Source organism: Cygnus atratus, chromosome 1, assembly GCF_013377495.2.
Source record: "Cygnus atratus isolate AKBS03 ecotype Queensland, Australia chromosome 1, CAtr_DNAZoo_HiC_assembly, whole genome shotgun sequence".
Taxonomy (NCBI): Eukaryota; Metazoa; Chordata; class Aves; order Anseriformes; family Anatidae; genus Cygnus; species Cygnus atratus.
Genome location: NC_066362.1, coordinates 68,441,623 through 68,456,429, shown reverse-complemented (window position 1 = coordinate 68,456,429; position 14,807 = coordinate 68,441,623). Strand labels below are relative to the sequence as shown.

Sequence of the window (14,807 nt, the reverse complement as noted above, 5' to 3'; positions counted from 1 at the left end):
CATTGTTATGATGATATTGGTCATGACTGGGATCCAGGGCCTACCTTCCATCTCTAGCTCCTGCTCCCTCTAGCAGCTCAGACAAGTTGCTCAGGATGGGATTTCTGGCAGTATTTAAGCATGTCAAAATACAAAGAAGCACTTAATCTGCATTTAAGGTGCATACACATCTTCAGACTTTGCACTGGTTTTGTAGAGATAAGAAAACCCCGTCCATTCTTTTGCATATCTTGTATACACAAATACCACAATGCCTCGGCCTGCTCAGCCAGGTTCTTGGCCTCCTCTCCAAGCTGAGGAGCAACAACTTCCTGCTCAGGCAGCCTATAGGCTGTGTTCCTGCACCAAATCAGTAAAAATAGCTATGCCTTCAAAGGCCTTCAAGCAGACAGCTAACTAGAATTGACCAACAGGAAATACCAGGCACAGTGATCCAGGGGTCATTTAGACCCTGGGTGCCTAACCATGGCTCTTGATGCCTAACATCCAGGGCAGTACCTGGATTCTCGCTTCAGGTGCCCCAGTGCTGTGGATGGAAACTGCTGTGTGCTTATGGCCTCTAAAAGGTCAGGTAAGTTATGTAGCCTGAATTGACTAGGCTAATTTTAAAGATTACTATTTATTTATTTTTTAAAGCTGCTCTACTAAATTCCGAAGTCCAATAGCTGCCACAGTCAGGCCTCGCTCCAGGCTTCTCAGACACTGGGCAAAAATAAATGTTGCTACACTGCGTGTACTTTCACCTCCACACAGGAAAATCTGCTGGCACCACATGGAGCTCTGCACCAAGCCGGCTTCAGCTCAAAAGCTTCCCCTGCTGGCAGCTCAGTCAGCCCTGTTCTTGTCTGGCTCCTACATCAGACTCTCATTTACCAAGGTGACACAGAAATATGTTACTGAGGTGTGACTCAACCAGAGAGTCTGTCAAGGTAATTTGGTGCTTCAGTATGCCCATGGCTTGCACTATAAACCCATGTCCCTGCAAGGTTTATTATCCTTTACAGTCATTAATCCCTCTGCAACAGGTTGAGGATGCTACATGTTAGTACACATGTATTCAGCAAGAGACATCTTAAAAATGGCATTTCATGTGGATGTGACATATGAAGTGCAATGCTCAAAGTACATCATCCCTCAGGTACCCATCTTGGAGTTGTCAGCAGTTGTCTGGTAAATATGAAGAGAAGTCAAATGCTTACTTGAGGGGAGAAAAGCAACCTCTGTGTTGAGAAATATGTTTTCACAATCTTTAAATGCAGCAAGACAAATGGGAATGGAGACCTTCGTTCAATTCTCTCAAATTTTGGAAAGTAAACAACCTTTTGGAACAGCACTTATAATTTCAACGTAGTGTAGCCCATTTAACATACAGTGGATTAGTGCCTGTTCTGGCAGGATTTGATCTCATAGGACTTTTTGTAAGCTGCTGTAAGAAAGGAAGAAAAAGGAGAGATGAAAAACATTAATTGTACAGCAGGCCCAGTATTTCCCCTGAACGGATTTTAAAATCCCAGGGTTAGGTTGGTTAGAGACTGAATGAATCACCTTTATAAAGAGACACAATCAGTTAAGAAGAAACTATCAGTGGTGCCAGTTGCTTTCATAATCTCTTAGCCACACTGGAGGAATTCATGGTACTGGCAATGAGGCAGTAAGGAGGTAATAAGTATAGTTTAATTGAACACATATTTGAAGAAAGTTGTGTGGTTTTTTTTCTTTTTTTTTTTTCCCATAAAATGACAAATAGAAACACAGATTTTTATTTTTTTAAAGTAAGCAAGCACCCATGTACAGATATGTATATCTGCACATATCAAATAGCAAATGTGTATTGCATCCTATGTAATTTACATTGGAAGGAGTAAGCAGTAGTTTCCCTGATACATTATGTGCACACAGAGCTTGCCAAATGAAAATGTTAAAAGGCATTCCACACAAAATCATACCATACGTTACACTAAAGCATCATGAAAACATCGTGAAAAGGCAATTAGAACTTTTCTTCTGGCATTTTGCCCTTACCCAGTCTGTAATGCTGTGGTATTTGAGATGTGACAGGTAGCCTCAAATTTCATTTCAGTTGTGGTGCAAGTTACTTGTTTGTCTGAGAAAAGACTGATCCTTGTAGCGGTTAGGCACCCTTCCTCTCTTCCACCCTAACAAAAAGTCTTTGGGATACTGTGTTGATTAGCATAATAGAAACGCAAAGCAGATTGACAGGATAGACTAATATGGCAAGATTTAATCACTTGACCAGGACCCGTAACTCACATTAAATACCCCTACACTTCAGTGTGAGACTGACTTGAAAAGGGATTGGAGGAGTTGGTGCTCCATCAAGCATCCAACCAGGGAGTACTAATTCTGGCTACATACGTTGATACAGAAAAGAGAGCTGGTCTATTTTCTTTGTATAAATATTTGTAAACATGAATAAAATCTGATTTGTTATATATATATATATATATATATACACACACTATTCTATATATAATGTAGTTTTATATAATGTGTAATCTCTATTTTCATAAAATTGAGCTGCATCTGAGTTATAGAACATGCAGAAATATACTTTACTGCCTTATGACATTTATACTTCTGTGTCTGCTGAGCAAGATGAGGCTCTTCATAGACTCAGACCTGAACTTTTTATAGATTGCCAGTCTAATAGACTATCCTAGCACTTATTTCTCAGATGAGTAAGAAGCATATAGCAGCAGCATTTGCTGGTGCAGGAGCAGTTCAACTCCCCTCCCTCAGTTTGTTTGAAGTCAGCTGTTAGTCAGGTTTGCTTCACCAGGTAAGGGACTAAGGGGAGAGGGGTGTCAGTCAAGGTCATAGACAGCCTTTATAGGAAGGTTTCAAGGGACAGGCAAAAAGTTCAACTAACAAAGCCTGAAAGGAAATGTTAAAAGAACAAAGAACTCAACATCTTAAAACTGTATGTCTTTCAAAAAATAATAATAATAAAAAAATAGTAACAAGCTAGTCAGTATTCTTCAACAGAAGTGTGAAAAAGTATTTTAAGACTAGTGATAAAATATTCAACTTTAACATTCGAAAGAGTGTATTTAAGAACAGTATCATTTCTCTCACTACAGATGAGCAAACACAATCATTTTATCATCACCACCATCACTTAACATTTTTACTCTCTGGAAATTCCAGCCAGGACCAGCACTCTATTATTCTGGAGAATGTACATATAGATAAAGAAAGGCATTCCCTTCTCTGAAGAGCTCATAACTGAAATAGACAGAAGACAGAAAAAGGAAAGAGTATTACTCCATCTATACAAGGAAGTACATGGAAATTGGTTCAGTAGAACCTCGATATATTGGAGACAGTCTATATAGCAGAGCTGGAAATTCCCCAGCATTGGACACACACTAGGGAATGAGCAAGGGCAAGCTGGAAACCCTTGGAGCAGGTTTTATTTTATTTTTATTCATTTTACACAACAGAATAGATCAGCTCATAATTCAATTATTTGCCTAATAATAACAATCAGTTCGTCTCTAATATTAGAACAGTATTTGCATGACAGTGACTCAGAAGAGAAGCAGAAGCAAACATGATCAACAGAAACATGCATGAAACATGCATGAAACAGAAACAGATGACCTGCACTCTTAGTTTTTTATCCCATCACCTTATTCTTCATGTCATGACAGGCGGGACAGGCAATACTAACTGGGCTACTAATTTGTCTCTTTGACCACTATATCTGTCTATTGGAATTCAGAGAGGATGGGACTGAAAATGGACTCAGGGATACTCAGTAAATATAAGCCAGTCATAAGAGGCAGTTTACATGTTGAATTCACAGAGCTGACCTGAACACACGAAGAAAAAATACACTAAAACAATTCCCATTCATTCCAAAAGAAACCTTTTAATAAATTAGTCCCAGTACTTTACTTCTGCTCTAATTCATTCCTAAAGGAGACTATCTTCTGTTACTCCTTTCTATCTGTTTACAGGAGCAAGCTCTTAAAGATTCTGGGTTGACAAAATACTTTTCTCAAGGGGAAGATATTGATCTGCCTGACATCTCTGAGGACAACCTGAGGTTTAACTGAAAAGCAGGCCTTGTTATTACTTTTATCTCTTTCGCTACTGTATTTGCCCTCTAATACACAAAAAACCCTCTTCTTAAATGGAGATACTCTCATTTCCATTTGAATCAACGGCATGCCAGATAAAATGTGCACTGTTACAAACATGTTTATGCTGTTCATTAACCAGAATAGTGATTTCTAATAATTGACACTGCAGCAGACACAAAAAGATTTAGGATGCTACACAGGCAAGATTTACAGTGAACCATGACCTGGAAAGAAAGCAAGGGAGTACATTTAAGTGAATCAGCTGGTGAGCTCTGAGCTACATCATCAAAACAGAGCTATGTTTTTTTCTTGCAGCTTGGTCCTTAACAATACTTACCAGCTTTTCATCTTGAGAAAACATTAAGTAGTCTACCCTTCAGAGAGAAAGCACCCACATAACTAATTCTAGAAGGGCACAGCTGGTTCTGTCCAGGACCATGCTCAATATCTGCTCTGTGAGCTCTAGTGTCCCCTGTTCCGGAAACATATAGCTTTACTTACAGCCCAGATCTGCAGAAAGCCATCACAGATACTCTAGAGTTTATTTGCTCAGGTGCTGTACTATACCTAAGCTGGAAGTTACTGCTCCACTCTACCCCCACCTCAACATATGAGAGGAATGAACAAAGGCTAAGAATGCATAGATTGAAGGTATTTTGTGAGCATCACTCAAGTCACTTCAACTGGCACACTTTTTTGGCGAGTCTTCTCACCTCTTAGTGAGAACCTTGCCCCTGTAAAATGATGAGCATTTAAGGGTTTGAACCTGTCAAGTGTAAGTGCATATGAATGACAGGATAATTAATTTGCTGTATGTCACTCCTATGACATGAGAAAGGTTATAAAATGAATTGTTAGCTTTCTCCGGTCTTATGTATGGGACCTCAAACTGCCTATCAGGAATAATTAAATTCCTTTTATGTAGTTAAGCATGTTTAATTAACATTCACGGTTAACCCAGTTAACAGTAGATAGCCCACTGTTTACTTTTCCATCCCAGGTGTTAGACATATCACCAGACATGGACTAAAAGTCAATAGATAGAAAAGAAAGAAGGAAAAAAGACAAAGAACAGCTTTGTAAGAAGGCAATGGTCTGAGAAAGCAAGCATCTTCTCAATTTGGCATACACACCTATTCGAGCTCCACTTCCAAAGATAAAATAGGATATCTGCTTGTCAAGGCAGCCTTAAGAAGGCTTCAGTGTGTATATATATATATATATATATATTTTTTTTTTTTTTTTTTACCTGTGCTTTCACCAATGGCACTGCAAGGAGTTTCTTGACTGCATCAGTAATGTCTCTGGTTTCCACAAAGCAGAGGATACTGCAGATTGCTTTAGCAACTTCAATCACATTATCAACTTTATGCTGCTGATAACAGAAAAAGAAAAGAAGAGAAAAAGTTTTTTTTTTTAAATAGGCAAACAGCATTAGTTTGGCCATGTCAAACTTGCTACTGATCAATAGTTTGCTAGGTATAGCTTTTTTTTTTTTTTTTTTAAATCCAATTCCCTTCCACAAAATGTACCCCATTGAAAACTGTGACAAATTTGCTAAGACTGATCTTGAGGCAAAATGGAGGTTTATCTGAACTTCATGAGTGTAGAAGCTCTGTAAGAAACTTCTTAGAAAATCTGAACCTAAATTATTCACAAACTTTCTGAGGTTTTTATCCTACTGTGAATCTATCCCCACTATTGTCTCCTACCCATCTCTGTGAGAGATGGCAGAGATCCATGTTCCTCCTAAAAATAGTGACTGTGTGGGAGGCTGCATAAACTGACACCTGTGGACTGAGTGGTTTTGTAACTGGCTTTTCTGCAGAGTGTATATATATATAGATCAAACTATTAAATCTTATTGATAATAAATTCATAAATCTTTACATATTACCATATTAAAATAAATCTCTACATACAGATATGCATTGGGGAATTCAAGAAAAAATCTGAATCCTAAAGGAAGGAAAAACTCTTCCTAAGCATCAACTACTCTATGTTCAGGAAAATAAATAAATAAATAAAAATTTATGTGTTAAAAAATGTAAGTTATATGACTTCTTTAAACTTTAAAACATTCTCTGAAAAAAGCAGAAGCTCTTCTATAAAATATTCTCCATGTTTTCCTACTGATAAACATTCCTTTCAGTCAGCTACAGCATGTCTATGTACTGATAAAGCCATTTCTCTAACTCATCCATTTCATGCCTTAAAAGGGGCATGAAACCAAACCAAGATGAAATTTCAGTTTTCAAGCTTAGGTTCTATATTCAGATAGTACTGAGGTTAACACCTGTCATTAATACAAATAAATATAAAAATATATTGAGGTTACTAATTTCATATTTAACTGTATTTTTAAATGTAAGTTGATTTTGTTTGTTTGTTTAATGAAAAATAAAACCAGCAACACCTTTTCATCCTAGAGGCTCTAGAGAGAAAAAAGCTATGGCTGCCTGTGATCTCTTGAGAACTTTGGACCTTCATTTGGTCTGAAGCTGATTCACCCTTTTGGCAATTTACAAGGAGTACACTTTTCCCTCCTGCATATTTGTCTCCTATCACCTGGATTTTTAAATTGAGCTCTTGCAGGATTTCCCCTCTATGCATACATACATTGCCAATAGAAGTAGGAGGCTTACAAATGATACAGCTTTCTTAGCATCTATAACTATGACAAAACTAAAGCATTATAGAATATTATATGTGCTATATTATCATTATATATGAATTATATATTATATATGCTAGTCTACTGTGCAGTTGAGTAAAAAATTATATACAGGTGTATATATGCAATTACTATACATATGGCAAATAAAATAAATACAATCTTCATTTATTATTTTTTTTTGTTGTTGTTCTCTGCATGTGGATATGGATTATTAGAAAAAGGGATTTTATATTGATACAGAAAAATACATGCAAGGGCAATTTCTGAGAAGTAAATGAGCATTACATGAAGACAAGTGTAATCCTTGAGTAGAGCAATAGCTATACTGCTGGAGAGAAAGAAACGCCCACATTACATATTTTTATATACACACATATATGCTGTTTCTCAAAGAGAGCTGGGTGTCTTGAGGAACATCTCTATTTCTGTATAATATACTATTCAGTTTAGAGATCAATTTAAAAAGTATTTAATGTTTTTATAGAAGTTACTACACCATATACCTTTTTTATACAGTAGCTACTTTAAGAAGCAGATTATACATCAAGGACAGTAAGCATATAAGAAAATTGTGTAGTACTAAATACTATGAATGATGACTTCTTTTGCACTCTCTTTTTAGATGTTAGCATGTACAATTTTTGCTTTTCCATATATGCATATATCATTCTTTTTTTCCCCCTGAAATGAAGGAAGGCAGAGATTCATTTATCTTACAAAAGTAAGAGACTTTTTGTATAAATTTCCTGAAAGTCAACAAGATTTATAGTCAACATCTTGTATATGTTTTTTTTTTTCCCCCCTCTACATATGTAAATTCCAGCAGAACCTTTGAAGGATATTTTTGGGTTTAAGTTATTTATATGATATAAAAAAGCTATGTCTGCAGTCCATATTAAAATTTTTAATCTTTTCTCTCTATGTTAGTAGTATAGTCTGAACAGATTTAAAAATAAAGTGGATGTCAGACTATTAGGGCAATCAAAATGCTTAGTTGTCTGACTAGACAGATTCTAGGAACACTACATTTCAACCCCAACAGCATCAATTTCCACACCCATGAAACATCCACCCTACTGGATATCAGATATCCTAATAATTTCATTTCTCAATTTTAGAGGCTTTATCCATTGTAAAAATAAATAAATAAATAATAATTATAAAAAATTGCCATTTATTGGTCATTGCTAATATAGATGACAGTGGATTTGTCATAGAAGTCATGCATTGGTATCTCCATGGCTTTTTAAGGCATCCATGAATAAGCAGATTTGGAAGGAGGTAAATAAATAAGTTATTATTTTATTTTATTTTTTATTTTATTTTTATTTATTTTTTAACTGAGGATGTCAGGATCTGTCTGATTAAAACTGAATGCTTATGGAAGTTCCATCTGAGCAAAGAACTTAAGCAGATGCATGTGTACTTCTGAGCAACTCCCACTAGCTTATCCACACTGAGTGTGGATTGTGTTTAAGAAGTGTCCCATCTCTCTGCAATGATGCAGGTTCAGAATAATTATTCCCATCTAACCTTGGTATAAAGTGCAGTTAAAGATCACAATTTTAAACCTTCTTAAGTGAATCTACTCAGATTTTAGAGAGAGAAAAAAAAAGTAAGCAAAGATTCAAAGAATGAGTCAAGGGTTCTCTTTTTTATTTTTAAACGGTATATTCATGGCTATGACTTATTACATAACAGCTCCAAAATTTTTCAAGCCACTCATTAAAGCAAAGCAGTAACACTAGTTCTTATTACTGTTAGTTTGAAAAAGGCCTATACGTTACAATGCCTCTGATTGAAAACATCTGCATGGTGATTTGACCTATATCATTAACTTGCAGCTTTGTTCTTTTAACCAACTCACATAAACTTTATTTAGTGTCCTTGTGCAGACACCACCTTGAGAAAGAAAAAAAAATAACTACAGAGAAATTTAGCTTTATAGTAGAATATGCATATTTGTTGCATAAAATGAATAATTGAAAAGTATTCTGTCTTCCCTTTATAGATAAATTAACGATCAAGTAATTGGCTAGTCAAGGTAAAAATCCTGAGTAAAACCAAATTTATCAGTGTTTGATTTTAAGTCTGAATAATATCTATATAGCACAGATTGCAAAGTATGTATTGTAATGTATCATTAATTTTGAGACTATAGCTACCTTTAAATTTTGAATCCTTTTACTATAGGCATTAAACTTTCAAGTGAATGTGAGTAACTATACTGATGGGTCTACTTCAGTAAAGAAATATATATGCACATTTGAGTTTGGGGACCTTGATTTTTCCAAATGTCTATGACTGCATCCCATTTTATACACTAAAAAGTCTCCTTTGAGAGACTGCTTACAGAAGCAAAGTTCAGTGAATGACTACATAGTATCAAAACCAGAGATTTTCTTTGTAATTAGGCACAGTTCAACAGCTTTTGAACTTTTATGCACTTCGCATAAACAAAAATGTAGAATACATTTACCTACATATATTGATATATATATATATATGTATTTGAGCATGTCTGTATGCATATGTGCCTTTATGTATATACACACATACTTGTACGTACATTTATATGTTTTCTGACTATTCAAAATAGCAACGCCCGTGAATCAAGAATATCCAGAAATATTAAAAATTGGACTTTAGTACAGGTGACATTTCTGAACTGAAATAGTAATCTTAGGTTTTAACATATTTTTTCAAAAAAAATCCACACCTCAGCGTACGGAGTTAAAACTCATTTCTTTCCAGTACAAACCCTTGAAATTCAGTTGGTATAACAACCTGAAACTCAGATCAAGTAGATATTGGTTTCTTCCAGGCTACCACTCAAATATGCATTTGTCCTTTAGGTTTAAATGCTGCCTAAAACATAGTTAAAGCTAAGATTTCCTTCAAGGATGTAATATTCAACTGGCAGCCCACAATACTTTAGAAAAAGCCCTTATAAGGGTTTTTTGCTGCCTAAACCTAATTCTGCAGTCTCAAGTTTGAATATACATATGCATATACATATATATATATATCCTAAATATGTAGACACTTGCCTGTGAGTTTGCAAAATCAAGGACAAATTTTTCAGATACAAAGTATACTATACCTCTACTAATTCCAAATATTATACTGTCAACCCAATGATACTGATTTTATTTACAGATTCCCCGATGCTTAGAAACAGTCACCTCCGATATTTTACCTTTGTAGCACATTCTTCTTAATCTCAAGTCTCGTTAATAGAATTTATACCCTTCAAAAGTCAGGTTGAGCAGCCTTAATTAAAAGTCCTCTTTAATTGCATTTGAGACAGACTAATAATTAGATACCTTTCAAATTGAAGTTAACGCTTTTCTGGTATAACGGAGTGAGAACAAATACCTCATTTTGCAATAGATGCTCCACTTGACCTCTGTATTTCATAATAACTGAGACAAGGTTCAGTCTGAAAATTGGAAAAAAAAGAGAACATCAAATTAATAGCAATTGGATAGAGAGAACATTTATTTTCCTCCCCATTCTATAAATCAAAAATAGTTTAACTGACAGTGATTTTAACGTTGATATAAAATAAGGACAAATGCATAAGCAGATGCCTGGTATTCGTGAGCCTGGTTCTCTCTGGCTCTTTGGTAGCCATTTGCCACGAGTGTAGATGTAGATGTAGTATGATGTAGTATGTAGATGTAGTATGTAGATGTAGATGAGTGTAGATGTAAAAGTCCTCTTTTACCTGGAGGACACAAGTTTCACAAGTGAAAGAACTACCAAAGTGATTTGCTATTTAAATGTCTATTTAACTCTAAATCCCATTTATTTCTCTAAGGTTAAGCATGTGCTTAAACATTACCTTGAAGGATGGACTTAAGTACATGCTACGATGCCTTGTTTCTCAATCACTTCAGGCTGTAAAGCTGTAGAGAAACAGTCAAAACACCTGCAAAACATCTGGAAAAGCTCTACATTTCAAAAGCCCATACAAGCCACAAGTATAAAAACGTGTATTACAAAAAGGGGCATAATTGTTACAGATTTTGTTAAACTTTATTTGCTTACAGTTCTAAAGTTTACACGCTTAAACCGTTTCAGCAACTGCCTTTTCCATACTATTACCACAGCTGTGAGTTGATTTTACATTGGCATTCAATTAAATCCTGAAAACTGGTTTAACTCATTGGGAGACATCTGCCACACTGTAGTCCCATGCCTTTGTCAAACTACGCAAGTTGCCACAGTCTGTGCAGGCAGACTGCTGTGCCTCAGCAAAGCTTCATTAAATTTTGTAGGGTTATGAACAAGAGCACAGGCCTTTCTACACTGAACTGCAGGACTGATGCTTCAGCTGTAAATCTTACCATTTTAGAACCATATGCTACCCATAACAGATAACCAGAGTCAGAGTTTTGCTTTTTAAAGAATATTTGTGTCATTTTCTGTTTCCAATCATAATCACACTGTGTTTTAAGCACAGTGAAATTCTATTTGCCATTTAAAATGGCTTAAGTTATTGCATAAAGGAATACACTTTCCTTTTCCTTTGACAACTACCTCTGTAGGGTCAAGTCTTCAGAAAATGATAGGAAAACCTTAATTCCCACTTACACATCCTGCCCAGCCTACTCTCTGGTAACTGGATACCTTAAGACCTTGATGGTACTAGGTATACTAGTTAAAGTATACATGTGCTTTTATGGAAAAGTGGAATCTTCAATTTACATTCCTTCTTCGGTGGTTTATTTTGTTCTTGTTTGTTTGTTTTGATTTTGTTTTTTTTTTTTGTTAAAATGTCACTTTTCCCCCTCCTGTATGTCCCACTGTCCCTTTCTACTAGGGTTCACTCTCATTAGAAAGATTAGAGGGATCTTCCCCAGCGTTGTGGACTGGTAGCTGAAAGTCATCTCAGTATTTTGATTACTTCAGAGCAAGCAGAATATTGTTTATGGAGGAACTGTGTGAGTCCTTGTGTACCTAAGCTGGGCTAGCAGCAATCAGAGCTTAGGGTTGCAACTTTGGTCCAAAGTATAGGTTGTACAGTATGTCACTAGATTTTCACCATATATCATATGCTAAAAGGAGGAAAGAGGAGGAAATTTCACTGAAATTATCACACAGAATAATAAAAAAAATCAGGTAGACCTTCCTTGTGGTAATACCAGAGTGCACTTCCCTGTAGATGCCTAATATTAACCTTCTCCTACAGATGGCTTTGCCTTTGTGGCTTTTTATTTGCAATCTGCACTAGCCTTATCTAGCCAGGCAGTTTGAGCATTGAGAAGCTGCCTGGCAATTCCTCCTGTAATCCTGTTAAATCATAGCTAATACAAGTTGTTGCTTTGCTTTGACCAAGTCTCCAGGCATAACATCTTTTTCATACCATTACTCAGCTCAGAAGTAGTTCTGGACATGTAAGCTTACCCTATTGCCTTGATGCACACAGTTAAGCATGCTTACTAGCATGCTTAGCCTACTAACTAAGAAAAAAAAAAAAAGCATATTTTCCATCAGTTGATTCTACCCTAGAGAATTTTATATAGATAAATATATGTATAAAGTAGCCATAATTTTACATAAAAAACAGAAAAAAAATCCAACAATGACCAAGATACCTCTAACTAATGTTATCCTGAATCTTCCACTACTAGATAACTAATAATAGTCATGTTACTATAAATACATGCCAAATACTTTAACATCTTCGACAGCTGTGCAGAAATATGATAACAAAAATATGAATTATGCAGAAATATGCTAACCAACAATCATTCAGTGTTTCTTTAATACTAAGGAAATTTTTGGATCTTTTTTCAGCAAGGCTTTGAAAAGAAAAGAAAAACAAACAAATAAAAGTATTAACAACTTCGGAGAGTCAGTCTTGGATCCTGACAGATCTATATGGGAGGAAGAAGACAGTCATATATAGCATATCCTTACAGCATTTGTTTTTTCATTTTCCTGGCAGCAGTACCTACTGTGGGATGGCACTGGGTTTCCTTTCTAAAAGACCACTTATAACCATGCTGCCTAGCTGAGTTTTGCCTAAATGCATGGATCAGACTAGCCATCATGTTATAGTTACTGGCACCTCAATGTTGGTGATTATGGGCCAAATTCAGTTCTGGTACAGTGGACTGTAGTTCTGTTGATGCACTCACAATTTACATTGTGTTTAATTTTCAAGCTATGAAAATCAGTGAGTGAAGCAATGTAGGGGCTGCTGTTTTTTTGTTGTTGTTTTTGTTTGTTTGTTTATATTTGCCTGTGAGAGCAAATCTGATGATTAAAAAAATAAGGTTCCAGTTCATTCTTTTTTCCTTCTCTGCCAAGTTCTGCACCTGGGGAGGAAGAGTTCCATGCATCAATATATGCTGGGAGCTGACTGTCCAGAAATCAGCTTTGCAGAAAAGGACCTTGGGGTCCTCGCGGACATCATTGAGCTGAACGTGACTCAGTAATATGTCCTTGCAGGGGAAAAAAAAAATAAATCTAATTAGTATCCTGGGCTGCATTAGGCAAAGTATTGCCAGCAGGTTGAGGAAAGTGATCTTTTCCCTCTGCTCAGCACTGGTGAGGCCACAATGGGAGTATCACATCCAGTTCTGGGCTTCCCAGTGTAAGAGAGAGGTGGACATACTGGAGAGGTTTCAAAAAAGGGCCCCAGAGATGTTCAAGGGACTGGAGCATTTCTCATATGAAGAAAGGTGTAAAGAGCTGGGACTGTTTACTCTAGAGGAAAGAAGGCTGAGAGGAGATTTCATCAATGCATTGAAATACCCAAAAGGAGGGTGCAAAAAGGCTAAGCCAGCCTCTTTTCAGCAGTACCCAGTGAGAGGATAAGAGGCAATGGACACAAAATGGAACAGAAGAGGTACCACCTGAACACCAAGAAACCCTGTTGCATTGTGAGGGTGACTGCGCATTGGCACAGGTTGACCAGCATGCCTGTGGAACCTCTATCCTTGGAGATACGCAGAAACAGTCTGGACACAGTCCTAGGTAACCTGGATTGTGCCCAGACATCACTTCATTAGATCTTATAGAAAGAAATGCCTATTCTTGACCATTTTGAATGTGCTACTTTCACTTCGCGTTCCTTTATTCTTGCATTGGAAGGTGCAGTAAATGATCCTTTCCTATGCACATTTTCTGTGCTCCTCAATTTTATATATACTTCACATCTAAAAAAATACCTATCTTTCATCCCTTTCTCTGGATAAAGAGATCAGGATTTTTTATGTCTTTATCAGAATATTGTCACTTATTTGTTTCTCATACGGAAGGCATTTCATACCTCTTAGAATTCTTACTGCCCTTCTCTTCACTTTTTAAAGTTCTACTACATCATATTTGAAATGGAAGAATCAGAACTGCCAGCAGTATTCAAGGTAAATGAATACCCTACATTGATCCTGTGACATAATATTGTGGGTATTTGTTTTTGTCATTCTTGTTTTTATTCCTTTTATAATTCCCAACATTTGTTTTTATCTTATTCACAACCACTGTGCACCAAACTGACATTCATAACTATTTATTATAAACCCAACTACTCATTCCTGGTGGTAAAATTCAACTCGGAGCCTATGATTTCATACATGAATTTCAGACTCTTTCCTCCCATCCACATTTATCATCTCAAAATTTCATCTGCCATTTTATCACATGGTTGACTTAATACTGTAAAATCCTTCTACAGATCATCACAAGCAGTTGTTGCGCACATTATGGTCAGCAAACTTTTGTCACTTAGGTATTACCCCCCTACCCCCTTTTTTTTTTCAGGTGAGTTAGTAATGTAGTTGACAGCACAGGGCCTGACTGCAGGTCTTTCTGGGTCACCACTGTTGGAAAATTATTTTTCCACACCCATCAACAACCCATGGGACAAGCAGAAAAGAGCAATCTAACACAGTTCATGCTTCTACTTTTTCAATACTTACTGAACTTGTGGTTGAAGAAAGTATTTATTGCCCATGCTACCAGTTATTCATTGCCCTACAGCATCAAAGGAAATCTGGAGGAATTTT

At 36.3% G+C, this 14,807-nt stretch overlaps 1 protein-coding gene across 1 annotated transcript in view; it reads right to left on the bottom strand.

Moving 5' to 3' along the window:
- PIK3C2G (phosphatidylinositol-4-phosphate 3-kinase catalytic subunit type 2 gamma) overlaps positions 1-14,807 on the bottom strand; it is a 211,816-nt gene that overhangs the window by 163,243 nt on the left and 33,766 nt on the right. Inside the window, 3 exon segments of the mRNA XM_035550834.1 lie at positions 2,641-2,677; positions 5,359-5,484; positions 10,165-10,228. Of these exon segments, the coding sequence (XP_035406727.1) occupies positions 2,641-2,677; positions 5,359-5,484; positions 10,165-10,228 (227 nt within the window).